This window comes from Salminus brasiliensis, chromosome 11 (genome assembly GCF_030463535.1).
Source record: "Salminus brasiliensis chromosome 11, fSalBra1.hap2, whole genome shotgun sequence".
Taxonomy (NCBI): Eukaryota; Metazoa; Chordata; class Actinopteri; order Characiformes; family Bryconidae; genus Salminus; species Salminus brasiliensis.
In genome coordinates, this window is record NC_132888.1 from 15,496,023 (window position 1) to 15,523,970 (window position 27,948).

At 40.8% G+C, this 27,948-nt stretch overlaps 1 protein-coding gene across 12 annotated transcripts in view; it reads left to right on the forward strand.

Moving 5' to 3' along the window:
• The window catches only part of msi2b (musashi RNA-binding protein 2b), a 297,133-nt gene extending 269,474 nt beyond the window's left edge, over positions 1-27,659 (forward strand). For 4 of the 12 annotated variants that reach the window (XM_072691931.1, XM_072691937.1, XM_072691939.1 and 1 more), the window contains 3 exons: positions 11,164-11,343; positions 16,697-16,851; positions 21,801-21,931. In XM_072691931.1, coding sequence (XP_072548032.1) covers positions 11,164-11,343; positions 16,697-16,851; positions 21,801-21,845 — 380 coding nt within the window. In that variant the 3' untranslated portion in view covers positions 21,846-21,931. Of the gene's footprint in view, positions 1-11,163; positions 11,344-16,696; positions 16,852-19,688; positions 19,767-21,800 lie in introns of all 12 variants that reach the window. The other 8 variants (XM_072691932.1, XM_072691938.1, XM_072691935.1 and 5 more) reach the window with 7 other exon arrangements.
• The last annotated feature ends 289 nt before the right edge of the window (positions 27,660-27,948 follow it).

Below are 27,948 nucleotides of genomic sequence, written 5' to 3' on the forward strand. Positions count from 1 at the left end.
AAGGTTCCTAAATGGCTATTTTGGATTAAGTGTACAAGGAATGTTGTATGTAAATCTGGATCAAGAACAAGAACAAGAACAGGACATAAATCTCCAGCACTTCAGCTGAAACTGAATGAAAACCTCTTTATCGTTAGATAAGTCTAGACTAAATCTAAGGTTTTAGCGTTTTGATGGATGTTGCTCCGCTGGTCATGTGTCTGTTGTTTCTCTCTTATTTGGTTTGGGCCTGCTGAAAGCCAGTGTCTATGAGTTTGAGACACTAGGACTTGCGCTCCTCCCTACACACTCTCCTCTGCTCACACTCTACTAGCAGGTTTGTCCCATCCCCCTCTCCGCCTCCTCGCCATGACCCTCTGCCACCCTCTTCTTTCTTCTCCACTTTTTTTGTCTCTTCTCCAATTTGTTTCTTTTATTCCTTTTCATGTCGACCTACAAATTCTTCCTCTTTCTAGCACCTCTCGTTTCCCTTGTTTCAAATTATCCACCCACATTTCATCTGTTCGTACTTATTGTTCTTTTCTGAGCCTTCCACACTCCAACAAGCTACCCCTGCTTTCTAAATAAATTAATGCATATCTATTATTTATCTTGGGTTCAGTTCTGTTTTCTCTCCAATATGTTACATTACTCTGCCATTCCTTCACACTCTTCCCTTTAACATCTCTTTCTTTTCCGTCCTCTGCCTGTTTTTAGACCTGTTTGTGACTCAGACTTGACTGCATGCTGTTAGTGGTCTTGGTAGAGATGAATGTAGATGTTCTGTAGATGAAGTAGGTGATGGTTACTGTATATAAACGAATACATATTATTATTATTATTATTATTATTATTATTGCTATTATGTATTGTGAAGATACAGTAATAATTTGCATGGTAGAAATGCCCTCCATGGCTGCTGTTTTTGGCAGAATGCAGAACCTGTCCTTTTTCCTTCAGAGTGGCAGTACAGCGCTGGTACAGAAGAAATGTTTTGCAGCCTTGTCAGTGTTGGCTTCTCCACATTTGTCCACAACCTGTGACCTCCAGTCAGAGCAGGTGTTCGGTCTAGTTTCAGAGTGCTTTCTTCTTCTGCACTAAGAGCTGGAAGATAGTCAACCTCCTTTATGCCAACCATGCTGGTGACCAAGGGAGGATGACTCACGGTACAATTCTAGCCAAAGCTTCTAGCCAAAGCTCATGGCAGGCCGTTGGGCCTTGTTACCAGAGCATTAAGCACCTCTGCTCACCTCTGGCTGCACATGAAGGGCTTTAGGGAAGCTGATTTCTTTAGCCTGTAAAGCTTTCCCTTCCACACACGTATGACGACACCAGTCAAGAGTTCGGCTACACACTGTACACTCCAATGAAGGTTTCCTAAATGGTTGAAGGGAAGGCCTAGGGAAAAGCTTTAGGCGATATAGAACATGTGCATCATCAGGAGGTTCCTCACACTTGCTTTAAGGAACTATTCATTGAAAGATACTGCAGGAAACTTCCTGGGCTCTAAAGTCCTTCTTCTGAAGCCTTAATGTTCTCTCAAGCAGCTTCATATGAAGCCACCTGGGGTGATTTTGCAGTCTTGAAGATCGCACATACACTGAGCACTTTCATTACATATTTCATAACATATTTGAGCACTTTAACCATTTGAACATGCAGCTTTTGATCAATATGGTTTTGAAATTAAGCAAAACATGCATGTACTCAGGTGTGTCCAGTCATATGACGTGTATGCATTATTGTAGATCAGAATTGCTGTGTATTCACTTAGCTCATAGCTCACAGAAACCCCATAGGTCTTTTGTCCATTACTTAATTTCTCTATTCATCTTTTATGGTATCAGGCTGAGCTACACTCTGTCTGTCTGTCTGTCTGTCTGTCTGTCTGTGTGTGTGTGTGTGTGTGTGTGTGTGTGTATGTGTGTGTGTGTGTGTGTGTGCGCGCGTGCGTGCGTGTGTGTGCGTGCGTGTGTGCGCAAGTGTGTCAGTCTGAGGCAGGCAGGCAGCACAGAGAGCCAGTGTCACTCTCCATTAGGTGCTGTATGCAGACAGTCAGACAGGCGGTGGTCCGCAGCTGCGTGTGCCCTGCCCGCTCGGTCCTGCGCAGGCCGGCCGCAGGTGCACACCGACCAGGCAGCGTCTTCAGCGCCAGCCGCACGAGCTGCAAATATGAAACACACCTCATAGTCGTCTGTCAGCCCTCCTGATGAAGACGGATGTGTTTTTTTCCATCTCACCGCGAGCTGTCCACTTCTCTCCTCCATCTGTGTGGAAGAGTGTGTGAATGGGTGTGAGGGACAAAGAGATTCATCACTAAGCTGAGACTAAAGCCAAATCGCCAAGATTCCAGATATTGATTGATTAGATTGATTAGATTAAAGGGCCCATATCCAACATTTTTTCATTACTGTGCCTTTAAGACTAATAGTTCTTAGCTCATTTAGCTCATTTAAAAAACAGTCCAGGCTCAAACACTCCTTGTAACAAACTGAATGGGTGGGGCAAACCTGCTGTTGCCTAAACTGGTGGAGTAAATGTGATTCCTGAAATAAAATTTGCTGTTTTTTAAGCTTATGTAATCATGTGTTTAGAACCTTTTACCAATCGTTAGGTTTTACAAGAAACCTGTATTAGGATTCAAAGTATTTTCCATAATATGGGCCTTTTAATTATGTCATTTTCCAGGATTACCTTCATAAAAAAGTAAGATATTATTTGATGTGTTTGAGATCAGTTCAAGAACCACGGCTTCCTTTTAAAGAAGGAAGTGATAATCTCTGGAGGCAATGACAGTTCTGTAAAAATGCCATAGGTGGGAATGAAAAAGTTAATAGCATGTGTTCGGGAAGTTTCGTGCTAATTTACAAGCACGTTTTGACAAGTTCACGGACACCCTTCAAGAGGATTTGAGTGAAGTCTGCTTCATTTAAGTGGGAAAGATGGGCGAGATTCAGTCGCTCTGAGATAGCGCCACGTCTGTGTAAGGAACTGCTGCTTCAGTGCTTTTTAAAGAATGCCAGTCTGTGTTTTTCCTTTTTTTTCCCCTCTTTTTCTCGCCAGCGGATTCCCTCTCCAGTCCTCTTCGATGTATTTACCGTGTCTGACATTTCTGCCTGCAGTAGATGATTGTGTGGAATGCTATTTCCAAGGTTGGCTGTGGTCCTTGAGCTTTTGCGGAAAACTATTTGAAAGTCACCGTGCGAAATGTCAGCTTTTTCCTCCATCCTTTCATGAAAAGGTACTTTAAATGGCAGTATTTTGCTAGCATCAGCAGGCTAATTGTGGTAATATAGTGCTGACGGGTCAGGTGTGAGCCATTCGGAGTCCACTGAGCCTGATCCAGCTGCAGAAAGCACCAGAGCTGAGCTACCCTCCACCCCCCTCCTTCATTAACACACTTCACATCATGTTAAATTGCCATGCAAACACATTTTGGTGTTCTTATGACTTTTCTGCTGGATTCACAGAAAACCGGTCTGCATGTGGCCCTAACATGTAGGACAAGAGAAATTTTGGTGGGATTTCAAACTGTAAACTTAATTTCCATGACAATGGCCTACTTTGGATTGCTTGGGAGTGCTGCAAAAGTTGCAAATCATAGTGCAAATCCTAAGTCATAAGACAGGCAGCCATAGTTTCGGAGTTATGCTTCTCTGGTTGGAATTTGGTGGAATATTTTGAGCTGAAATTTGGTAATGAGATCATAACAACTTCCAGTGCCCTATTTCTGCACACATATAGCAGACATGCAAACCAAATTACACCTGACCGCTTCATGTGTCTTGAGTAGCAGGATTATATCTGGATAAGGCCAAGCCACATAAAAATACAGTGTAAATACACCCAAGATACATTTAAACCCAGTACAAATCCCATCACTTAAACCACTTAAGGAAGAGGTCTGAGATGCATCTCATCACAAAGCATTCGACACCCAGAAAAACCAAAACACCATTAATAATTGCTTTGTGGGACAGAATATGCAAATTCGTCTGTTACATTGCAATCGGATTTCAGTCTGACTAACCAGAGATGCATTTGACTACCAGATCCAGATACTAATCATGTTGATGCAAGTGACTAGGTGTAAATGAGGTCAGCTTCATGAAAGCAGTTCCAGTGCTGCACAGGGCTTTATACCCTGTCTAGCTGACACTTCTCATTGGGCATAGTGACCTTAGGCATGTACGACTGAGCCAGAGTGTCTCGTTCTATTGGGACTTCTTTTCAATGGCGATTATACAGGCTGGTGGTAAAGTAAAAAAGTAAAGTAAAATAAAGTAGCTAAGATCTCTAATTAGGCACAATATCTGTATGCTTTTAGACATATATTGAATCACTATATGTCTAGGACTGTGTCAAGGCCTTGTGTGTTTGGAAATTCACTGATAGTGGATTGAGACAACAAACAGCAGTGCACATTAATGTTGAGGGGAGGCAATGCAGTAGCCTGGGGCTGCGTGGCACCATGCAGCGGGCTGGCTTGATATGTAACCATAGTGTAGTGCTCTGGAGGGAGAGGGATGGTGTGTAGTGAGCAGAGGAAATTAAAGGCCCCCACAGACTGGAAGGCCCCTGATGGGACCCTGGGGTAATATCGGAGACGGCTGGCTGGGTATAAATGGTAAAGAGACCACCACTAACTTGCATTAAAGCAACGAGGCCAAGCAACTCACATTACGCACTGAGTAGTGACAAATTGCGCCTCTGTGTTTTATAACAGCTGATAAAAGGAGTGTCTTATTCATGCATGCGTCTATTTGTCTATCTGTTGTCTTGATGCTGTTTTATCAGGCATTATGTATAATAGCGTAGAGCAGTGGGGAGAAGAAGGAAGCAGGGGCTTTCATCTCAGCGATTGCTCTGAAGCACCCAGATGGGGTCTCTAATGGTGCGGTTGACAAGCTTCCAGAGTGCAGTCATTCTGAGCATCAAAACCCCCACCCCCCCACTGCCGCCACCCCACGCCCAAAGCCAGCTGGGGGGGTCCATGCTCCGTGCAGATGTTGCATAGCCAAAGGCACATCTGGATGACCTACTCCCAGCTGCTCAGACACGACCCTGGAGTGTGTTTCTGGTCGTCGGAGGCGGAATGATGAATAGACAGGGCTGTGTCGTCTGCCCACCACACACGAGCGCCTCGCGCTTCCACACCGCTATTCATCAAGTCAGCCGGAGTGAGTTTACGCATCTATCACCTGTCAACGATGCACGCAGCTCCCCTCACCAAAAACGTGCCATTATGAAGTAATTAGATTTGGCTTTGAGGACAAGGCCAGAACTACTGGAGAAAATGCAGCAAATCATCGGTGGAGGGGGTCTTTTGTATAAGGATGCTTTGATATAATATCTATATACAGTCATGATGACACATCAGAGACCATCCTTAATTTATTAATGCAATGAGGAGTTTAGATATAACAGAATCTACTTAGCATAAGGAAGCAGAAAGTCAAAGGAAAACTGAAACCGCTGTTCAGAAAAGAATTATACAGCGATGCAGGAAAAATGGGACCACCCTGAAAGACCTGGTAGATCACAAACACTGTCACCATCAGATTAACAGCACTTATAGCTTTCTTCTTTGAGAAACAGGAGAGAAGTAAGACCTTTATCTCCTAAATTAAACAAACAAGCTCAGAGCCCAGACCTCTACATTGTTGAATGTGTTTGAGAGAGAGGACTTTGGAGGTGTGGGGAAACATGGAAGCTGTAATAAAGGTAAAAGGTGAATATGTTGCACAGGTTGCACAACTTCTAATGTCTGTTTTGACTGAATATTAAATAAATGATGATCTTGCACACTATAACAAGATCTCATTGCTAGAACATAAGACATAAGAACTAGTGGTAGAGCAGCTTTGTGTTCATAGGTGTAGACATTCACAATAACGTTCTGTCCCTTTACTATTACTATTTTTACCTTACTATTTTTTTGTTGTTGTAATTGTAACCCATTTTCTACTAATTTGAAAGGCCAATGAGCCAGTCTTTGTGATTGTGAACTCCTCATATCACTAGCAATGCCCCCAAAACTAGGAAGGTGAAGACTACCACATGCTTCCTTCGACACATGTGAAACCAGCCAACGCCTCTTTTCGAACTGCGAACTAGCATTGCTAGGTAGTTAGTGCGCACAGCTGTATCTGAGCGTGGCTCCCCAGCTAGATACAGCTAACAGTCGCCTGTGAAAATAACATCACACCAGGAGTGATGTGGGGAGGAGGTGTCATCAGCCCAACCCAAGAGAGAGTCAGTTATGCTCTCTTAGACTCCGGCTCCTGATGGCAAGCAGCCAGCAGGACCCAGTATTTGAACCAGCGATCCTCGGATCATAGTTGCAGCGCCTTAGTCCACTGGACCACTCAGAGCCCCAGTGACATTCCTCAGTTTCTCTTGCTTTTATGGCTTTACCAAAACATTGTGAATTAGAGTGGGCTTTGAGCAAGAGGACAAGGCCCAAATTCTCAAAAAAGGATTGATTTTCTGAAGGTTTTTTTATTTTTTTTTTTTGGGGGGGGGGGTGTAGCTTTGTTCCAATATGTTGTACTTTGTCTTATTGCAAGATTGTACTTTCTAGGAAATAATTCACACGTAAATAGGCATTTAAGCAGACAGACACACACACACTTCCTCCCTCCGCCCGCATGTTATTCATGTTAGCATAAAACATGCAGAGTGTCATTCTATAACTGACTGGCAGTGGAGGCTGCAGCAGAACATCTGAGCAGGAGCCATTATTGTGGCAACTTTTGATGTTTGAAAACGACAATGTTTAATTCAGCTCCATTTTTCCCGCTGCTTCCCCACTTCCACTTGGTCAAAGTGAATCATTTGCATGCGCTCAGAAAGAAGAGAATTAGCTGGCGAAGGTAATCAAGCAACCCTATTCTGCCAGATGGCTTTCTCTGTAGTCAGTAAATGGGTGCTTTTAACTGCATTTTATTCCACATTTCTGCTTCAGATAGTGCTATCATTAGGAGTGATCTACCTGCATAATAAAAGTAATTTCTACAGGCCTTTATTAGATAAGACCTTTCCTGTCACAGCAGTAAAATGAACAGCTTTCCAGGGCTAATTTGCGATGTCAATGCAAACAAAGAAACCAGGTGTATTTGTTGTATGTGTGTTAATTTCGCATTTTGTGTCCTGTCCCTCCTGCTATGCCGAAATTAGGCAGAATATTTATGCAAATAACGGCAGGAGTGTGGCATTGTGGTGGATAGCAGGCTGGGGAGCATTAAACAAAAGGAGAGGCCTCGGCAGCCGCCCTCCCCTGTCTCGCGAGCGCAACAGGCCGCACCGTAGGCTCCTGTAAAAGGTCTTCATTTGTTTGTTGTTAAAGATCTAATTAGAAAGATGAGAGGGAACAGGATGGGATGGCAGCTTGGCTAATTAAGAGGCGAGTCCAGAGCTCCCTTTGAACCTCAAGGACGCCCATCTATTAGAGCGGCCCATCAAAAATGGATTCGGCCTAAGTGCGTTTTCGGGTCGCTTTCCTTAAATGATTAAAGATGTTTTAGTGGGCATTCCCTCCTCTCCAGGATTCAGGACATGCACTGCTCTCGCTTATAAAAATAAATAAAAAATATAAATAAGTGGAGTTTGAAGGTCATGTGACCTGGAACTGCATAGGCTAATGCTTGGATTGACAACACACGTTGGCTCGAGATGGCCCCAGATTAATTCTTAAGGAAGCCATGCCTTTAAAAAAGTCCTCCATTTCTCGGGTTGAATTTCCAAATGAAATTAGTGATGCACACTGTTGTAAACTATGTTGCCAGGTCCTACCACTTTAGCTGCACTTCTTGACTATTTTATTAGATAACCAAGCCATATTAATGCAGTTTTTTTAGGTGCACAGATAATGACTGTAGCCAATCTCGTGCTGACCAGCTTGTCAGACACCCTGATAAACTCACACTACCGTATTGGATTCACTGCTGTGCAGAGAACCAAATAATACCATTCACTCTTAAAATAAATATGCTTCAAATGGTTCCATAGAAGAACTGCTTTTGGGTCCATAAAGAGCCATGTTTGTAATGGAGATGTGGGAGTGTGAAGAACCTTTTATATTAGTAAAGAACCGTTAAGTAAATGTTCTTTACACTCACACATCTCTGTTATAAACATGGTTCATTATGGACCCAAAAGTGATTCTTCAATGTCCCTCAAAGAACCATTTGAAGCATCTTTATTTTTAAATGATGGGAAAGGGAGGAAGCTGATAAACTGTGCTGCACAGTCAGTAACTGAAAACACACAAAGTGCACTCACAAGGTAGGTGTTCTTGTAAGGTGGCTGACACTTCTAATGAGTAGATCTAATAAACCAGTGTCACCTGTTCCAGTCTTTATATGGCAATATGAATAATGTAAGTTCCACTAATGAGAGGAATTGACTACTTTTGAGGCCCGTCACCCAGCAGCTTGGTAGTTTTCGATATAGGTACGAGGTAGGTTTACCTAATTAATGCTCAGCTCATTCTGCATAAAGTGAATATATAGTAAAGATAGGTCATTTTCTCTTTTTCAGCACTTGGTAAATATCTCTCTAAGGACAGTGTCATGTGTTCAACAAAAATAAATAATTTTCTAATTATGAGAGAAGTAGGATGTGCTTTGTAGTCAAAGCAAACTTCTCGCCTCGTCCTGCTGGTTAGACTGCTGATGTCTGCATTGTAAGGTGATAGAGGTGTGATGAGATTGTGGTGGACCAGAAAAAAGCTTAGTGGTTGGCAGACAGCAGAGTGTGGAACAGAGCTGCTAATTAATGAGCAGCGTGGGAAAGTTTGAGCAGAAAGCGTCGTCTTCACAGCTACAGTGTGAGCGAGATCAATGGATCACTCCTCTTTCACATGTGCCCCCCCCCCCCCCCCCCCCACACACACACACACACATACACCCTTCTATCCTTAAATATTGGTCTGTTGTAGTCTTAGTTGTTGTAGTTTATTCTTGTGTTTGTATTTTGGTCCCTTTCAAGCTAATTAGCAGTGAAAGAGAGTGGAAGCGGTGGAACGCAGGAGGAGAGCTCTACCAAGGCCACTCTAGTGAGGTTTAGCGGAGTTGCTCGTTTCTGAGAAGTAGACTTCAGCACGATGAGATGTCTGTGCTCCTAAATTATTCTCTGGTTTGCATTAGAAGTAAGGTGGGCTGGTGGAAAACCGTCACATCGTAGTTTATATACCCAGTATGATGCAACCTGGTGAAATATTGTTGTGATTGTGATGAATACGATGTATAATACACATTTCCAAGAAGTCGTGAAGAACCTCTGGGACGCTGATAGGCTGTATGTTTTATAGAAAAATCTTCTATTTTCTGTTTTATACTGTGAACAACAAGACGTTAACTGGATATCAGATCACTATGCCATTGTGGTATTTAAATACTTTACTAAGGGCATCTTCTACATGTGACATGGAAATGCACATGCTAATGTCTTGTCAGATACTCTCATACACTTGAACCAGCGCACATGCTAAAATACCACTACTGTACTGGATTCACTGCTGTGCAGAGAATGGTTCGCTACCAAGCAATACCTCTTTTACCGTAGTCCTATGGTGGCCATTCACTCTTGAAAATAAAAATGCTTCGAATGGTTCAATAGAAGAAGCACTTTTGGTTCCATAAAGAGCCATGTTTGTAACAGAGATGTGTGAGTGTAAGTGTGAAGAGCCTTTTATATTGGTAAGTAGTTTGACTTTGTGTTCCTTCATTGATGATAAATCTCATACACTGTGAAAACATTTTCAGGTTCAGCTGGAGGGTTGCAAAGACTTGTCAAAGACTTGTCAACAAGGTAGAGATGATAGTTATATGACATAAAATTAGGGTAAATTGTTATTTCATAACCTCAGTAATCTTGATTATTATTGCCCTTATCTTTAGCTTGTCATGCATCTAATATATCTTGGGTTTAAATCTGATGATCTTTTATCTTTCTCCATATATTTCATCGGCAAATTTAAACCATATGGGTGATGTAGTCACCTGCTGAATCAGGGAGAGGCTTATCTTGCTTTGCGGAGATGTATCTGGTGATTATGCCACTGGACATAAGGCATTTATAAAGACTGGAGTGTAAGAACAATAATATCAGCAACATACACTCTTAAAAATAAAGATGCTTCACAAGGTTACCATAGAAGAACCACTACTGGTCCCATAAAGTACCATGTTTTTAGAGGTGTGCCAGTGTGAAGAACCTTTACATCAAGAGAAGGTTCTACACCACCACACATCTTTATTACATACACAGTTCTTTTATTTTTAAGAGTGTAAAGGCTTCTGACCAGGTCCCAGACCTTGGACACCTTGACCTGTACGTCTCATACGTTAAATCAGTGGTTTCAAACCAGTCCTTAGGAAACACCTGATGGTCCAGATTTGCTATATGCTATGTGCCTGTGTATTTTAAGGTGGATCAATTGAAAAGAAAAAAACTGCGCCACCTGGGAACTCCTAAAAGGCTGTTGGATCCTTGTTTGTTTTTGTTTCAGTGTGTTAAAGTATGCAATGTGCTCTTTCTTTCAAGGCCTATTTGAAGAAGAGCAGAACCAGCATGTTGTGATATTGCGAAAAGATCTTCTGAGGGCATGTTCAAGTCGGTTAAATTAAAAAGTGAAGTGGCAGAGTGACTCGGCTACCCACACACAGTGGCCTTGTTCGCTGTCTTCAGGGGCTTCTTCATTTATTAGTAGGTGCAGACATTTATGGTGAAGTGATTTGTCTTTGAAAGGTTTGGGCAGTGGTGTTCTTTTTGTGTTCTCGAGACATTCCTCAGGAAAAGCGCATTTTATGGCCGTGTTCCTCCTGACGTAACTTGCTGCAGTTAGTCAGTGGAGATGAGTTCAGTGCGTTTTAGGTCCAGCAGAAAGAATTAGGAGGGAAAGCTTACTTCTGTGGTCGGTGGTGTCTACTCCCTCTGGCTGGCCAGCAGCACCCATACATATGCACCACACGCACACCCCTACAAGGACTGTTGGGAAAACAGCAGGAAGCATCCATTAGAACTGACACTGTTATTTATCTTGCACCAACTCCACCTTTTTATGCCATGCAACAAGACAAGACAATGAAACATTAACTCAATGACATTACTATGCAACGTAGTGTTTCCCAATGATGGAGTCACACCCCCTCCCTCCCCTATTACTCCTGTATCTCCCAGGCTTCCCCGATTATGGTTTCTATTCCTCGCCAAGTGACCAACGGGGGCCCCCCTTCTCCTTTGCGGACTATGGCTCCCTGGGCCCGCAGGCGGCTCAGCTGCTGCAAAGCGAGCATGCCACCTCCGCCTGCAACTCCCCCCTGCAGCACCTGCCCAGCCCGGATCAGTATAAGAGCCCAGGTGTGTACCGCCTCTACTTCATTCAGTGATTGATTTGATTCATGCGAGTTGATTCATCATCCAGCCATTCATTCAAACTGAAGACAGAAAAAAATGCAGGAGAGCAAGGGAGATCAGAGCGGCCCGCTGGTTTGCCTGACATGAACTGCATGCTGATTTGAGCTCTTTTTGCACATTTATTTATTTTTATTCTTTCTTTTCTGTCCTTTGGCATTGCATTTTCTACTGTGTAGATAGATATTAAAATCATTGCACTGTTGAGGTAAGGGCTAGGGGAGCAATGATGGTTACGATGCAGCAACACACACTTCCCCAAAAGAACCAAATGAAACACATACCTATTACACTCCTATTTAGGCATGCATGTGTATATTACATGCCCAGCTGCAGGATCCCGATGATGATGATTTGAAGCTCATAATTTATAGACACGGATATCGAAGTCATTACTTGTAAGTTGATTGTCCATTTTCTGATTCGCTCTGGAGAATATCTTCTAGTGACCTAATATAATTGATGGCTGAAGGCCTGCTTTTTTTCTTGGTCTTTTATTTCACTATTATTGCATCTCTTTTTTTCTTTCTTTTCTTTCTTTTCTTTCTTTTTTTTTTTACTAAATAGCATAAGTTTATTGTTATGGATATAATGGCACTTCATGATTCTGTCCTACTTAGAGCAAACACCTGTTTAATTTTGGCATGGTTTTTGATAAGATGCTTGAATGCACAGCCACCTCTGCTATTCTCTACCTCTGCAAGTTCCTCTTCTGCTTATAAACGAGTGTAGGAAAATTAGAGCCCAACTGATATATCAGTTAGCTGATAATACCAGCCAATATTGAAACAGTAGGAAGCATCAGTTTGAACACTGAGATTTGTCTTGCACCAACTCCAACAACTAGCATGGCAACATTAACTTAGATACCTAGCGACTTTTGGGCTCGATTTAAGTCCTTTCTTTTATTGCATTAGTGCAAAGTTTCAAAAATATGTGAGGAAAATCAATGAAAAACATACAAATATGAGGCAATAAGCAAAAGGCCTCAACGAATTCTGCGTGACTCAATATTTGTATTAGCAAAGACTGTTGAGTTTAAGAAGCAACAATGAAGAACTGACAATCATATTAGTAAGGCACTGTTTAATTCAAATGTGTGGACATTAGATCTTATCAGAGATATGATTATATATAATAATTATATATATACAATAATATTATTTGGAAATGATATGGATATGTAATACAATGTGCTCTTTACATTGAACTTTATGTATACCTTCCGTGAGAACTACCACTATAATCTGAGCCATATTCTCATCATGAATTATGGCATTTTTGATAAGATGCTGGAATGAACTGTCAAATGTGTCATTATGTACTCTGTTAGTTCCTCTTTGTGTGAATCAGTAATGAACTATAAAGATAATGAACCAAAGTGTCAACAGCTCGTTTCACCATATGTACGTTGTTCCAAATAAAATGCTTGAAATGGATGATAATATTACCCTGATGAAATGTACTGTGTATGTGTATGTGTATATATATATATATATATATGCATAAGTGATAAGTGTTCTGATATCCTGTGAACTGTGGCACTGGTTCTGGTTCATCTTGAGGTGAAGAAACAGAGTTGTTATATTTGAAGCCAGCCAGCTGGGTCGTAACACTGCGAGCTGCTGTCATTTCAAGGTCTTAATCTACCTTAGATTAAAGGTTATGCGGAGGAACTGTTGACACAAATGTAGCTCTAAATCCTCTTGACATGGAAATGGTGTTCAAATCGCTCTGCTCAGCAGAATGGGCCCGATTACAGGCCATGTGGTTTACTGTTTATACAGTGAGTCAGTTATTGCCTCCAGCAGCCTTATTAGCACTGGCCCAATGGGAGCAGCGAGAGCAGTCATAGGAAAAGGACTTGATGTTAACCAGCACTGTCACTTACATGGGATTATGGGCAATAAGCTAGTTGTTCTAAGATCCACTTAAAGGTTCCATATCAAACAACCCAAACTTTTAATATAGTACACAAGTTTCAAAATATACTACTGACTCCCCCAATCCACACAGTCTGTTTATGGAAATTAAGCTGATAAAACAACTTTAGTGTTTTTAGCATTTTTCATTGAGACCCAATGCAGTACAGCTAATCATCTGTCAGACCTTCTTTGTATACTGTCAGTATCACGCAGAAACCTTGAATTTCCAAAATGTCAACTTTACAGGAGTTGGAAAAACCCTTCCTAGCTTTCAGTGGAAGTCAATGTAAAAAGATTTTATTCCAAGTTTATTGGAGCATTTTTATTGGTCCATTCATCATGAAATATTTACAGATTTGAAAGATTCACACTGTCAAAAAGTGAGAAACGGCGAAATTTAGATTTTGTATGGCAGCAACAATATTATCAGTCTTAAACAGACAGCAACAAGAAAAACAGCCGGTTTAATTCTAAGAGTTCAGAACTAATTTAGAATGCAGTTCCTGCAGTTAATAATGCTTCAGGAAATGTAGCATATCGGCCCTTTAATCAAACTTTACTTCTCTTTGTTCAAACAATTGTGAAGCAAGCACTTGTGCACATACAGAGTAGGATTTTATTTGACATCCTGCTAGAGTTTCCTTCTCCTCTTTCTGCTGCGGTTTTCCACGTTGCTGGCGTGTTCCGACATTTACTCGGGTGCTTAAAGAGACTGGTGCAATCTGTTTGCTTATTGGCAATAGCTGGCTTTTTGTGCAGCAGATGTCACATTGAAGTGTCAAAAGCAGCTCTCGTCTCTCCACACACTACCTACTGATGCGCAGCCTGTCTGCGATATCCATCTTGTGTTGGGTGCGCTCAGATCCACCAATAAATATAAGCCCCCCTCCCCTTCCCCCCACTCCCAGACTCCCCCTCTGCTCTTCTCTGGAAGTAGCTGTCTGTGTTTTGGGAGCCTGACATTTGGAAAGTGAGAGCTGTGACTGACAAACTGTTCTGCGCTCACCTTCCTGTCTACCCTGCACTTGTCTGTTTGGGGGGAGAAGAAAGCTGGAAAAACACAGCCTCAGTGCTAGGACGCCCCCTGTCTGACATAATTGTTCTTGCACATTAGCCCATGAGGCCTTTTCTGTTTTTTTTTTCATTTTTTTCCCCTTCGATATTTTATTCTTGTAGATATCTTTTACCCTCATGAGTTTTGGAGTCTGCCGCATTAATAGACTCTCCTTTCAATGGGCGGTGAAGTGAAGGCTTCCGGCTGTGGAGGAACTTGATTTAATATTCGCTTATTAATGGAAGTGTCATCGAGGCTGTGCGAAGGAGAAAAATGAGCGTGGCGCAGCACGGGGCCGCAAAAGTTTTTCGGAGAACCTCCATTTAGTTCGGTGTCTGCGTTTGTTTAGATTTATTTTATTTGTCTTTTCGGTGGCAGTGATGTGGAGGGGTCATCTCTCTGTTGTAATGAGTGTAATCTTTCCTTCGACTCCCCCAAACCCCCCCTCCCCCTTTAGATTTTTCATTTTGCACCCTTCCAGAAGTATAAGACGTTATACACTGAAATTAAGTCACTTTGTATGAAAACATAAGTTATTTATTTATATATATCATATGTATTATATATTTTATTTTATTTATTTATTTATTTATTTACATATGTAAAACTCAATATGTAAGAAATAGAAAAGCACTTTTCCCAGCATTTAGTTTTTACTTTATTTTTTACAACTGGCAGTTTTGCTATCTTTTAAAGCTTTTACTTCTGTTTTACAGCTGCCAGGTTTACTAGAATTAGTTTGTACTTTATTTTTACAGCTGGCAGTTTAGCTGAAATTCATTTTTTTACTTTGACTTTACAGCTTGCAGTTTTGTTAGCATTTAAGTTTGACCTTATTTTTTACAACTGGCGGTTTTAGTAGCATTTACAATTTTTCTTGATTTTACAGCTGGCAGTTTAGCTGAAATTATTTTTTTTTTTACTTTGGCTTTACAACTGGCAGTTTTGTTTGCATTTATGTTTTACCATTAGTTTTACAGCTAGCTGTTTTGCTAGCATTTGTTTTTCATTTGTTTTACAGCTTGCTTTTTTGCCAGCATTTACGTTTTATTGTAGTTTTACAGCTGGCAGTTGTGCTAGCATTGACGTTTGTTGGTTTTTCAGCTGGCAGGTTTGCTTGCATTCAGGGTTTTGCTGTAGTTTTGCAAGTAGTGATTTTGCTGGCATTTACTTTTTTCTTTTTTTTTTGGCTAGCAAACGACTGTCCCACTGTGTTCTGTTCTCAGCAGTTGCTGTATGTGCTGTATGCGCTTGATAGAAGATGAACTGTACCCTCTCAGTGGAAATGAAACTGAATGATTCAGTCTTTAACACGCTTTACTCAAGACACCCTCTGCAATTTCCTGGCTGCCATAGCGGCTGCTAGGCCCAATAGCCCCCCGACGCTAACAGCCAGATAATCACCATCATATATTTAAAGAAGGAGGAGAGGGAGAAGGAGAGCACTCTGGCAGTGACAGGTGTTGATTAGATAGGGGGTGTTGTGGCACAATCCCCCGTGCAATTTCGGAGAAGGACTCAAGAACTGGCAGTCAAATTTGACGACTGCGAGTGCAGAGAGAGCCCTTGCTACGAGATTGGGAGAAGATCGGAGAGCAGAGTGTGTGTGCGTCAGAGAGAGAGAGAGAGAGGGGTAGAGAGAGAGAGAGAGAGAGAGAGAGGTTATGATAATGAAAGAGACCTACAAGGCAGCAACTCACTCTCACTGGTACTCTTTAACATCACAGAAGCCCCTGGAGGGAAGTCCTCAGCCTTCTCTAAAAGCACCTCCATTCGCCACCAAACACCTCCTCCTGCATACTTAACACCTACCCCTAGCTCCTTTTTTGTAGCGTGCATGCCATGTGAATGCTGAGTAGATGTGTCCAACATGAGCAAGCACTGTCGCCTGCATGAGCGATGGCAAATACGCTGCAAAGAATAGAGAGGCTTGTGTCGGTGGCCTACTGTAGTCACTGTAGGTTGTAAATAGTGGCAGTCGGTTGCTGTGTGTATATCTATCTATGCAGAGGGCAGAGCAGTGGTTTATTACTCGCGAGGTTCTCGCTGCTCGTTGCTAAAACATTTTCTAATTACATTACAGTAAATTTGTGTAGCTGTCTGCTGCATAGATCATATACACACCCGCTTCTCTTTAGTGTCTGACGTTCATTACCTCTTTGTAGCACTGTTGATTTGTAGTGCTTTGAGTGTTCTGTATTGTGGAAATCTTTGCATGCGAGGCTTAATCTCAGCTTTTTGTAGATTTACACACCCACTGTCCCTGACTAGCCTCACTGCTCACCCCAATGTTGGCGCACGCTTCTCCGCTTCTTCTCAGGCACCAACCCTCCTAGGCCCGGAGCCTTCCCTGGAGCCGGCAGCCCCGGCCCTGTGGCTGACCTCTACGGGCCCACCAGCCAGGACTCCGGCGTGGGCAATTACATAAGCGCTGCTAGCCCCCAGCCCGGCTCCGGTTTCGGCCACAGTATCGCCGTAAGTACCCACCCAAACCCCTTAGCACCTCTCCAACTGACCTATTCATGCTCTGCCCACAACTGTTGCGAGGTTGGACAACCTTGACAGAACACTGGCACTTAGCATGATGCTAAATTCTTTCTTGTTATTTCTAACTTGCCTAGCTGATCTGCATAAATGTTAAACTGGGCTATAGATGTTTTGCTACAATTTCTCAGTAGGAATAAGAGATTTCCCAGTTTTTCCAGCTTCTTGCTTTTGTCCAAAGCTTCACAACAGTTGCTAAAAGCTCATTTGTGGACAGTCAGTTCTCTTCTTTTCTATCCCATCTCACACATAAAGTTCACTTCTCAAAACATCCCTCTTCACCTGCTGCTGTGAATCTCTTAGCCTGCAATTGCATAGAAGGACAGTTTGTTGCACACAGTAAAAAAACATGCAGGCTTTTAGGCCTTAGGGCCTACTTTTCAAACTGATCATTTTTCTGTCCAAATTTGACTTGCAAATGACAGACACTGCAATTGAAGGTATTTGTGGTTTGTCATTTTTAAAAAATCTCATTAGACAACATCCCAAGCAGAATATTTGAGACGTTCTTCATTCTTGCCTTTTGTCTGAAGTTTGCCTCAGAAATGTGGAATCATGCTCTCATTAGTGCCAAGCAGGTGCTCTGGCTCTGAAGCTTTCGCAGTATGGTTATTGCATTGCCAACATTTCTCCACTCCCTCCATCCCACAGCTCTCTCTATCAGCTTCACTACAACAAACTGTGAACTTTGTACCCGCCTGTCATCGGCAGTACGATGTGTCTGCATGCTTTTGTTCGCGTGCCAGCCAAGAGGACAGAAATCTCACAATTAGTTCTTCTCTCATTTTCCAACTTGCTATTTAGTCTCTCGCGCATAAAGACGCCCCCCCACCCCCCTTTATCCCACTCCGCCTGGCTGTGGGCATACCGAAAGGCAACCTTTGAAAGGTCCCCCGCACAAAGTGCATATGTAAATCAATAAGGCAATAATAAGCCCTTGTGAGGAAGCCTGTCATAAGAATATGTTGTGTTGCCCTTTGAAGCCATAGACATTCATTACTCGCTCCATCCTTTTGTTTTTAACCTTTTGCGGAGTGGAGTGATAGAGGCTTTGGAGAGCTGAGGGAGGAGAGGCTAGCCCACTAGGGGGACGCAGGGCTGAATCACAGGCTGTCTGGAGAATTAGCGGCTCAGGCCGTTTTTCAGCTGCGGTCCAGCAGCAAACATCAAGGTCTGCTAGGAAAATGAATAAGGCCTTTTGTGTGTGAGGACACCGCTTGTTGTGGTGTGTCTGCTTGCCTGCGCACGCACACACACGTTCTTCCGATTTACTCGGCTATGAGCAAACCATGAATCTCTCATTTGTGGGGAAAACCAAGTGAGAATTTCTTTATGCGATCTTTTCCCTTAAGTACAGCTTGAGAAATAGACAGGCCGTTGATTTAGCTGCAGACTGAACGTTCAGAATAACAATGTCACCTTGCGCTTGACTTTCAGATGGAGTTTTTAACCTAAATAAAGTGAAATGTAGGCTGGCCCCAAACTTTCAGTGAATTTTATCCATGATTGACAGCACTACAAGTGAAAGCCTTGCCTGTCTGTACTCTCTACAGACTAAACTATGTCCTCATAGTGACTAAAAGGGTCCTCTTAAATGTTCAGAGGAGCTCTTACTAGACCTTTGATGCTGCACTCTTAAAAATAAAGGTACTTCAGACAGGTTATTTGAGCGATGCTATAGAAGAACCACTTTTGGTTTCGTACAGAACCATGTTTATAATAGAGACGTGTGACTGTGAAAAACCTGTCATTGATGTGAAACTTAAAGGTTCTTCCCGCTCACACATCTCCATTACAAACATGGTTCTTTATGGGACCAAAGGTGGTAATTTTACAGCTTTAAGAGTATTATGAGCACCTACTTAATAGTGGGAATAACCCGGATGACCCTACCGAGACATCATGGATAAAGGATAAACAGGTCCACTGTTGCTTGCTGTCGATTGCTCTGTGCCACTCGCTGGAGTCGTGGTTCCTCATTCCTCCATACTTTGTACACCTTTACTACAGCAGCTTGTGTCCTTTGTACATGGCGACTGTTTTGCGCTTTGCTATAACTGACTGTGGCATCTGTGATGTCCTGGGCCAAGTTAATTCCAAACTATGGGTGCTGCCGTAGTCTTAACGAGAGGGGTAATGGACTTCTCGCACTTAGAGTGCCTCCCAACAGCATTGCAGTGTTGCCCCACAGGCCATTGATGTCAAAGGGGAAGGACAACTCTGGCGAGCGGTACAGAGCTGTTGACTCACTAACATGAACCAGTTAACCTGGATAACGAACACCATCCGTCCCCTCATATAGTCCACGATGTCTTGACTGTGTATATTAGATTGGACAACAAAGCAATGACAGAGCGTTGCCTCACCCATGAAAAGTTCACAGTTTGTTTGCTGAAATAAATGTTTATCTTTGCTTTTGAGGATGATCCACCTGCCATAATTACTTCAGAATTTTGTGCATGAAATGCAACTCCTGATGATGATCATTAATGTTGCTACTGTTGGCATGAATGTAAGAAATTCTGCAAAGAAATGTGAAGTAATGTTATGTAAATTTATAGTACAAGTATAAGCTACATGTTTACAGATGCAGTGAAAGTGTTGATGTGAAACGATTCAGCCTGATGTTGATTTGGATTGGCCACAAAACGTTGATTCATGCTAGCAATACAGTGATTGAACTCTAGCCTACTGACCAGTGATAGCTTAATGAGCCTTTTTACCTTTTGGACTGCATACTGACACCATTACTAACTGTACACTTTTAGGGTCCTTTGATTGCGACAGCTTTTACAAATGGATACCATTGAAAACCTAACAGGTGGTTGGTTGCCATCTCATTTGAGGTAGATATTTTGAACCATTTATGACCTGTGATAGATCCCTTCATTATCCGTTTATTATTATTCCATTGTAGTCTCTTCCTTCTCGCTGCTTGCACTTCCTTGCTTCTCCCTTCTTTTAATCTGAAATATGTGTTAGAGTCTGTCTTTGTCTCCAATGTGGCAGGAAGCTTTTACATGGTTCTCTGGGCTTGAATTGCAGCTGCCAGTAAAAGTAGTGAAACGTAGTCAGATGCCTAGAAACCCTTTAAAAGCTTTCGGCATTAGTGTTGTCTGTTTTAACCAAACACAATAAATGTGGTGTTAACTTTTTTTTTCTTTTCTCTCAAAGCTTTTTGTTACTTGTCCTTTATCCCCTGCTTGTCTGTGCCTAGCATGCATGACGTCTGTGTGAGTTGGTCTACTCAAACTGTGCTGTTGCTTTCTTTTTACAGCTAAAGTTCCATTAGACAACCCAAGCTCTGTTCGCCCACTTTGTAGTCTCGTACTTAGCAAAGCGTGTGGATTTGATCTGAGGCTCTGTGCAGCGCTGTACTCGGATAATGTGCGCAGGTGTTAGGCCTTTGATCAGCGTGCACCTGCAGACGCTGGCCCCTTGAAGTCAGAACATGGCTCTCATTTAAAGGGAAGCTGGAGATCTGCTGAGATGTATCTGTTTTTCTGCACAGAACATAGTTTCCCACATCACCACATTGAACTGTCCTTGTAAAGCCAATTACTGGCAATTCATTTGGGTGCATTGAGCTTTTTCCCCTCCTCTTCAGGTTAATCAGTGATGTGTGTGCATGTGTCTGTCTTTGTATGTGTTTGAGTGGCTCAACTGTTTTAGGCCACTACCAAAAGCCTTTATGGTTTTATGTACTACAACCATAGTTCAGATTCATAAGAACATTCTCTGACCCCTCATCATCAAAAAATAAAAAATAAACAGGCTGTTTGTTACTCTACCTTTAAGACTATATTTTGCCCTCTGTTCTGATTGGCTGCCCTGTATCGTGCCTTGTTGAAAATGTAGTTATGTCTTATAGTGTAAATGACAGGGTTCATGATATTATTCCAAAAAGCCCTGTTTTCAAATACTGCTTGTTGTCAGTTTCTGGTGTTTTTTGCAATAAACCTTTAGGACCGTTAAAATAGGTTTATTTCAGCGGTCATGAAAGGCTTATGTAGGTGTTGTGTAGCCTGATAAAAGCTTACTAAAATGTTGTTAAATTCCATATTTAGCTAATTCCATTTCATGGAATGGTCTGTGCTCCTAGAGAAAGCAACAGAGCTGTGCAGTTTTAGTAAACCAGCTGTATGTTGAGGTGGATGGCCACCCAGAGCTGTCTCTGCATGCTGTAAACACTAATGCATGTGTGTGTTTGTGACTGTGTGCTGTACGTTCTGCATCCAAGCTTCTCCATTAGATATGTTTCTTCAGAACCCAGAAGGAAAATGCTGACCACAGCGTGGTTCTTTGTAACTATAGTAGATCATTTATATATACATATATATATATATATTTACATTATATATCATTGTATGTGTACACATTCTGTATTTGAGCACTGGAGATCGGTGCTTGTATATGATATGATGAATTACTGTAACGCTACATCTATATTTATTACTTTTTTTAAGGATTTGTTTTGTAAAAGGCAAATTCTTGAAGATTAAAATCATACACGTACAAAGTTACCATTTCAGAGATTTGAGTTTTGGTTTCGACAGCAGCGCTGTCGTACAGCGTCAGTGCGTACGGCTCTGATGTGTCCCCAGGCGGCGACGGATATATAATCTTTCTTTTACAACAAAGACAAAGATTTATGAGAGCAAAAGGCATTGGATGTCTGTCTTAACTGTACCTTGATTATCTAAAAGACTAGTTGTATTTCAGTACTGTCTGAACTTCTAGAAAGCAGAGGATCCAGCACTCCACTTTGACCTTTTTTCACGTGTAAAAGCTTCAAGGCTCAGACGCAGCATATCTTATGTCTGTTCTCCACTGCTGAAATGGTCTGTTTATGAGCTTTGTGGATGTTGTGTTTGCTCCAGCAGAGTTTATCAGGAGGTCCGGGGAAGGCAGGCCGGAGTTTCTAATTGGTTCTGTGTACAGGTAACGGCCACGCAACTTCAAGCACTACAGAGAGGAACAGTGGAAGAACAGCTGAGATGGCACCATTTGAAGAACAAAAGAAAAGTCAGAATCATCTCTGAAAAAGAAAGAAAAAAAAATCTGCTGTACTATAATGAAAACCTGGCTTTCGGATTCTTTTTACCCTACTGTATCCCCATAACTTGACGTAGGATGCTGATGATGATGATTCTTTTTTTTTCCCTTTATCAATTTTTTTTCTTCCTTCCCCCTTTCACTGAGGTTGTTTCTTTGACATCTTTTATCATGTAGTCTCTGAATCGGCTTCTGAGGCTGATTCTATTCTAGTTTGGAGCTTTTCATTGCTCATGTAGGTTCTCTGAGGAGGAGAGCTATGTAAAATGTACATTATCTCTCTCTCTCATTCTTTTATTTTAGTGTTCTAACATCACTACAGTTGTCTTCATCGCTCTTGGCTAATGCCACACAAACCGTCACATTTTCAGGTTTCATTTTAACTCAAGACAACTGAAATTGTTTGGCTTCAAACGGTGATGTTTTCTCAACCTTCAAAAGAGCAACGAGAGGGTGTCTAAACAAATCTTAGTAGCTCTTTGGTCTTTGTTTTTGTGTGACGTCTTGTTAATCATGATTACCTATTTTGGGCAATAAGAGGACTACAATATTTTCACAGTCCTTTTTTATAAATGTTTTCTTTTTTGTTGATATATATATAAATATATATATATATATATATATAAAAGAAAAATGACATTTCCTTTTAATACTTTGTGAAATGAGATTTAAACAGAAAAAAAGAAAGTTATGAAACTGTAAATACTACTTCCGGTCACTGCATCGAACCATCTCAAAGAGAGAACCATATTTTTGTGCTGGTGTTCTAGAGGTTGTAACTGTGCGCAAAACTGACATATAAGTTTCAATGCAAAAAGACCTTTTCAGGCTCAGTGCGGTAACTGAAATCCATTTGTAGCACAACAAGCAGAAGTGACCCTACTGCGGACATCAAAATCCCAACGAAACACTGTTAGCTTGCTCTGTAAATACTGTGCAGGTGGCATACCAGCATACTGACTATAGATAGTGAGATCAGATGTGCACAGGTTTCAAAGAGAAAATACCTTACAAAGCATACACCGATCTACATTGTAAAGACATATATATATATATAAAAAAAAAACACACAAAAAGAAATTAAACTGAAATCCAAAGCACACATTTATGTTACATTCTTTTTTCTTTCTTTTTTTTTTTAACAGTACCTAAAATTTAGATGTAGGGATGTTTTGTAATTGGTACATTGCTGTTTTTTCTTTTTTCCTCATTTAACTGTGTGGTTTTTCCCTTAGAGTCTCCAGTCATGCTAAATCGCAGAATGCCTGATTTCGGAACACAAAAAAGGCAATATTTCAAGACTTTTTGGAGTCGTTTACGGCTTCTCTTGATCAATTAGGCAAAACAGCTGTTTTGTACCGTTACCTCAGTCCTGTGGGATGTATTTTAGAGGACGTAACAAATTAATTTATTTTATCCTGAGGCAGATTAAAAACAAAGAGATTGTCTTGAAATTTAAGTAAATCATTGCACTGTGAGAAAGAATTTATCAGTTTTCTATTTGCACATGTTAAAAGATGTTCTCTAGCATGGGTCACATGAAGGATTGTTTTGGAGTTGTTTGGATAACGCAGGATAACGCTTGCTGAGCTCAGTCTGTCCGCTTGCGTCGAGTGGGTAGATTGTGCATCTGAATAATCTTTTTTCTTTTTTTTCCTTCTTGTCCTGGGACTTGTTTTGTATTTTTACGGATACGATCTGCCGGCCGTACAGATGAGTTTTATTAGTAGCAATAGTTCAAACTCTCAGAAACACTGAAACTGAATTAAACTAGTAGCTGCTACACACACACACACACACACACACACACATTACGTACATGTGGAGACTGGATTAGAGGAGGTAGAAAGTACGCTAAGATATATGCTCAGTGAAATAAGAGTGATATTTAAGAATATGAAGCGACTGATATATGCTGTTGTTCATCCTTGCTGCGAAATGTATTTAGTTTTTTTTTCCTCTCTCTTTTCACGATTTTACTGAAATAAGCGGTGATTCAGGAAGGCTGAATCTTTTTTAGAAAAGGTAAAACAAGAGGCGAAGACAGCTTTCTGCAAACTGTTCAAAAGACAAAAAACGACACACAATAAAAAAGAACACTATACCCCAGCGCGGTTCGAATATAAACGGGGGATTTTTATCGATATTTTTGTGGCTGTGAATGAATATGCTAAATATAATGACAATATTATGGTTAATGTACTGTATTTATCATTTGATTCTCTCTCCATTCCCTGTCACATCATACAGTAATCTTCTGTTGATCATTGTATTTCAGTAGTGTGTAAAAAAGAGGAAAAAAAAGAAATAACCTTGTAAAAGAGTGCTGTCTTTGATGCCAGTGTAGTGGTCTATACATTTCTCCGTTGACCCTTTTCACCCTTCTCTTCCCTCCCCGTTTCGCCCAACACCACCCCCCCTTCCCTCCCCTTTTCGTCTTTTTGCTCTTTCTCTATATCTCTGTCTCACACTCTCTTAGTGAGTAGACTTAGATGTTATGTAATCAACGTTAAGGTAGAGCCGTAGTTAGTAGCAGATTTAGGACCAGTAAGGATAGAACTTTCTCTTGATAATCATTTAAAAAAAAAACAACAAAAAAAGAAAGAAACAAAAAAAAAATGCTGAACGTTGTTTTCATTTCCATGTTATTTTCCTTATGTTTTCTTTTTTTTTTCTTTTTTTTCTGACTCTCACATGGTTTCAACTAACCAAAGCTCTCATGATGAAGTCCAGAAAAAGAATTGGTGTAAGACAGAATTGTAAAACCAGGCATTAATTGGATCCCCACCCTTGAATGTTTCAAAAGGGGTGTGCCATACTACCTTAAATGCTAACGCTCAATATGCAAAACTGTTTTATTTTCATTCTTTCTTTTTTTTTTAAGAGGGACACAAGCTATAATTATGACAATGGTGATTTTATTACATAAGTGAAAAATTCATATTTTTTTAGTAAGTTCTACCAGAGTAATGATGATGATCTAGCCTAATAATTATAGATATAAATTAAAAACTATAATAGGTTTTGATATTTATACTCTTTAAAGAAAAAAACGCCCAGTGGCCCATGGCACTACTATTTTTGAATACTTTTTTTGTGTCTGCATAGCTTTATGTATACTTTAGGTTTTGGTCATTAGGAACATAATTTTTACCAGCTCTTCATCTTAATCAAAGCTAAGGCTGATAAAAGACTAATGTCTTCAAGGTCTAAAAAAAATGGGTCTGGCATACGAAAAAAAATAAATGAAGTCGTTTCTGAGATCTTGCTGTTTACTGCCAGCAGTCATAATAGAATTCAAATCAATGGCAATTTTTTTCTGAATGAAATCTCTTCTCAGGGATTATGAATGTGAGCTAATCGAACTCCTCTATCTGTGTGATTTAGCTGAAGATTATTCTCCAATTTGTGGGTTCTGTCTCTGATATGTGGTCTCGGATTTCATTCAGACACGAAAACACTTTGTTAGATGCACTAGCGCTGCATTCGAATTGCTGTTGGGCTGAAGCCCATAAGAAGGGCATTCATCCATGGCATTTGCTCATGGCAGCCATTAAACTTAGTTATCTGTGTTATTGTCCTGAATCTAAAATTGTTGGAAATTATCAAATGGGTAAGAACATTCTCACTATTGAGGATTTTCAGCTTCTTCTATGGCATTGTTTGTGGAAAGAGCAACAGAATAGAAGCAGCTGAATTTTTCGGCATGGTCAAATACAAATCATAGAAGACAGATAATGATATACCAGCGAATGACATCCAAAGCTATTTATCTTGGCAGTGTTGATTTACTCCGCAGAAAAATAGCATATAATTAACATTAGAATAGATCCAGATAAACAATATGTGGAAATGTGATGTGTTTGTGTTAGCCTAACCATTTCCAGAGCTCTCCTGGACGAAGGCCAGTATTTACAGTGACACCTAGTTTATCTAATTAATCCTTCATTTAAAAGTACATCAGGTGAGCTGCTGGTTAAATAATCCATACAGAGACTGGAGTTCACAGGGAGGTCATCAACCAAACTTGTGGTCTTCTACTAACCAACATATCAGTGACTTTAGTGACCAACACGACTACTGACTACTGGATTTGTGTTTATTGGTATTTATTTATTTTAGTTTTTAAAACACACTCACTGCTCAGACAAATAGTCTCTTCTAACTGCCTAAGACTATAGATAGTTATATATACTGAAAATATAGCGTATGTATCTTCTATCACTTGTATTTGATGTGCTTTTAAAAAAAGAGTTAGAAAAGTTAGTAAAGTAGATTGCAAAATGTAGGCTTGACCTGGCTGTTGATTAAAATGAAAGCTGGCGACCCTTTTTCAAGTAGTCTTGTTGATCTCTCTCTCGCTTAGTTTAACTTTCTTTCCTGATTTGATCTTGTAGCTTGGACTTTAAGGTAGCATGGCTCTGTTGCCGTTATTTTGTTTTTCACTGACAGCAGTTTACAGCAGATGAATGTTACACATCTTGCTAGACTAGTTAAATCATTGGATAATTGTTGGTTTAAAAAAACGGAAAAGCTAAAAAAATAAATGACCTGGAAGGTGTTGGGTGATATTGGGAGTGAACTACCGTATCCATTTAAACTTGAATCTCGAGGCAAGTGCTAGGCAATGGCCAAAACGATCAACCCATTATTGAAGCAACAAAACTACTTTGTGCGCACACACACACACACACAAACCTACACACACACACACTTACAAGGACAAAACACTTACACACACTTAGCAAACCCACATACTGTAATGACGTATGTATATACTTGTATACAGATACAGGATATATATGTATAGTGTATATATATCTTTGTTAAATTGTTTAAGCTGCCTCATTAATAACGCTCATTAATCATCTTTGTAGGTGGACTGAATGACCCGAGCAGCGTTCAGTTCAGTAGTCAACACTGTTTCTATCACTCACCACTGAGACGCTTTGAAGTCATTTGTCTGTTCGTCGGGTAAGAGCTGTAATGCGGCAGGGCACTACCGGGGCGGACGCGAGGGCAGGAAAGCCGTTAGTTTAGCTATGGAATGTGTACGGAACACCTCACGCATACGCGTGCCCCATGCAGCTCTATGGGGTCACTACACTCACAATGGCAGGTGTGGCAGGGGAATGGTCTTACTTCTGACACTTCCTTCGGGAACTCTCCTGTTTTCTCTCCCGAGGCTTCTTCGGCCTCTCTGATTGCCTTGTCCATTCCTAACACTTGCCCATTTTTTAACGGACTTTTTACCGCATGAACTGACTGAACGGACTGACGTCTGAAAGCATCTTTCAGGTCTTCTTGTATGGCTTGCTTAAGCCCTGTTGTAAAATAAAACTAAAGTGGATGGGGGTCTCTCACATCTCAGATGTGGAAAGTATAATTTTATATTTGTATTTTCAAATAATAATGATAATAATAAAAAATGTTTGTGAAAGGTTTCCATCCTCTACTGTGGTCCAGAAATCAATGTGTTTGTCTGGAAAAGATAAAAAAAAAATAATAATAATAAACTGTTTTGAAACATTTCACTCATGGTTTTTTGATTTGAACTGCGCATTTTTTCAAGCAAATGATGTGTGATTCAAAATATGAATCGAAACTATGAATATATCTACAAAAGATTGTATGCCAGAGATGCACAACAATTAAAATGCACAAAGTTGTATACAGAGCTGAAAGGTTTGTGTAAGTTTGTTTTATTCCCAAGGATTTTGTACCTTTGTTATGTTTGTCTAGTGTGTCAAGGCCGATGTTCTTTGTTACGATGTTACTGTAATCAACTGAAATGGTCTCTGAGTTTAATTAGGCAAGGCTTTTTAGATGCAAGCATAAAATTAGGGGGTTTTGGATGACATTAGCAAAGTTAGTTACATAGCATAGGCCTGCTGTTTCTGCATTAGTTTACAAACTGTAGAATAAGGCCCATATCTTGCTTTCACAGGTCACTAATAATATTCTAAACACTAC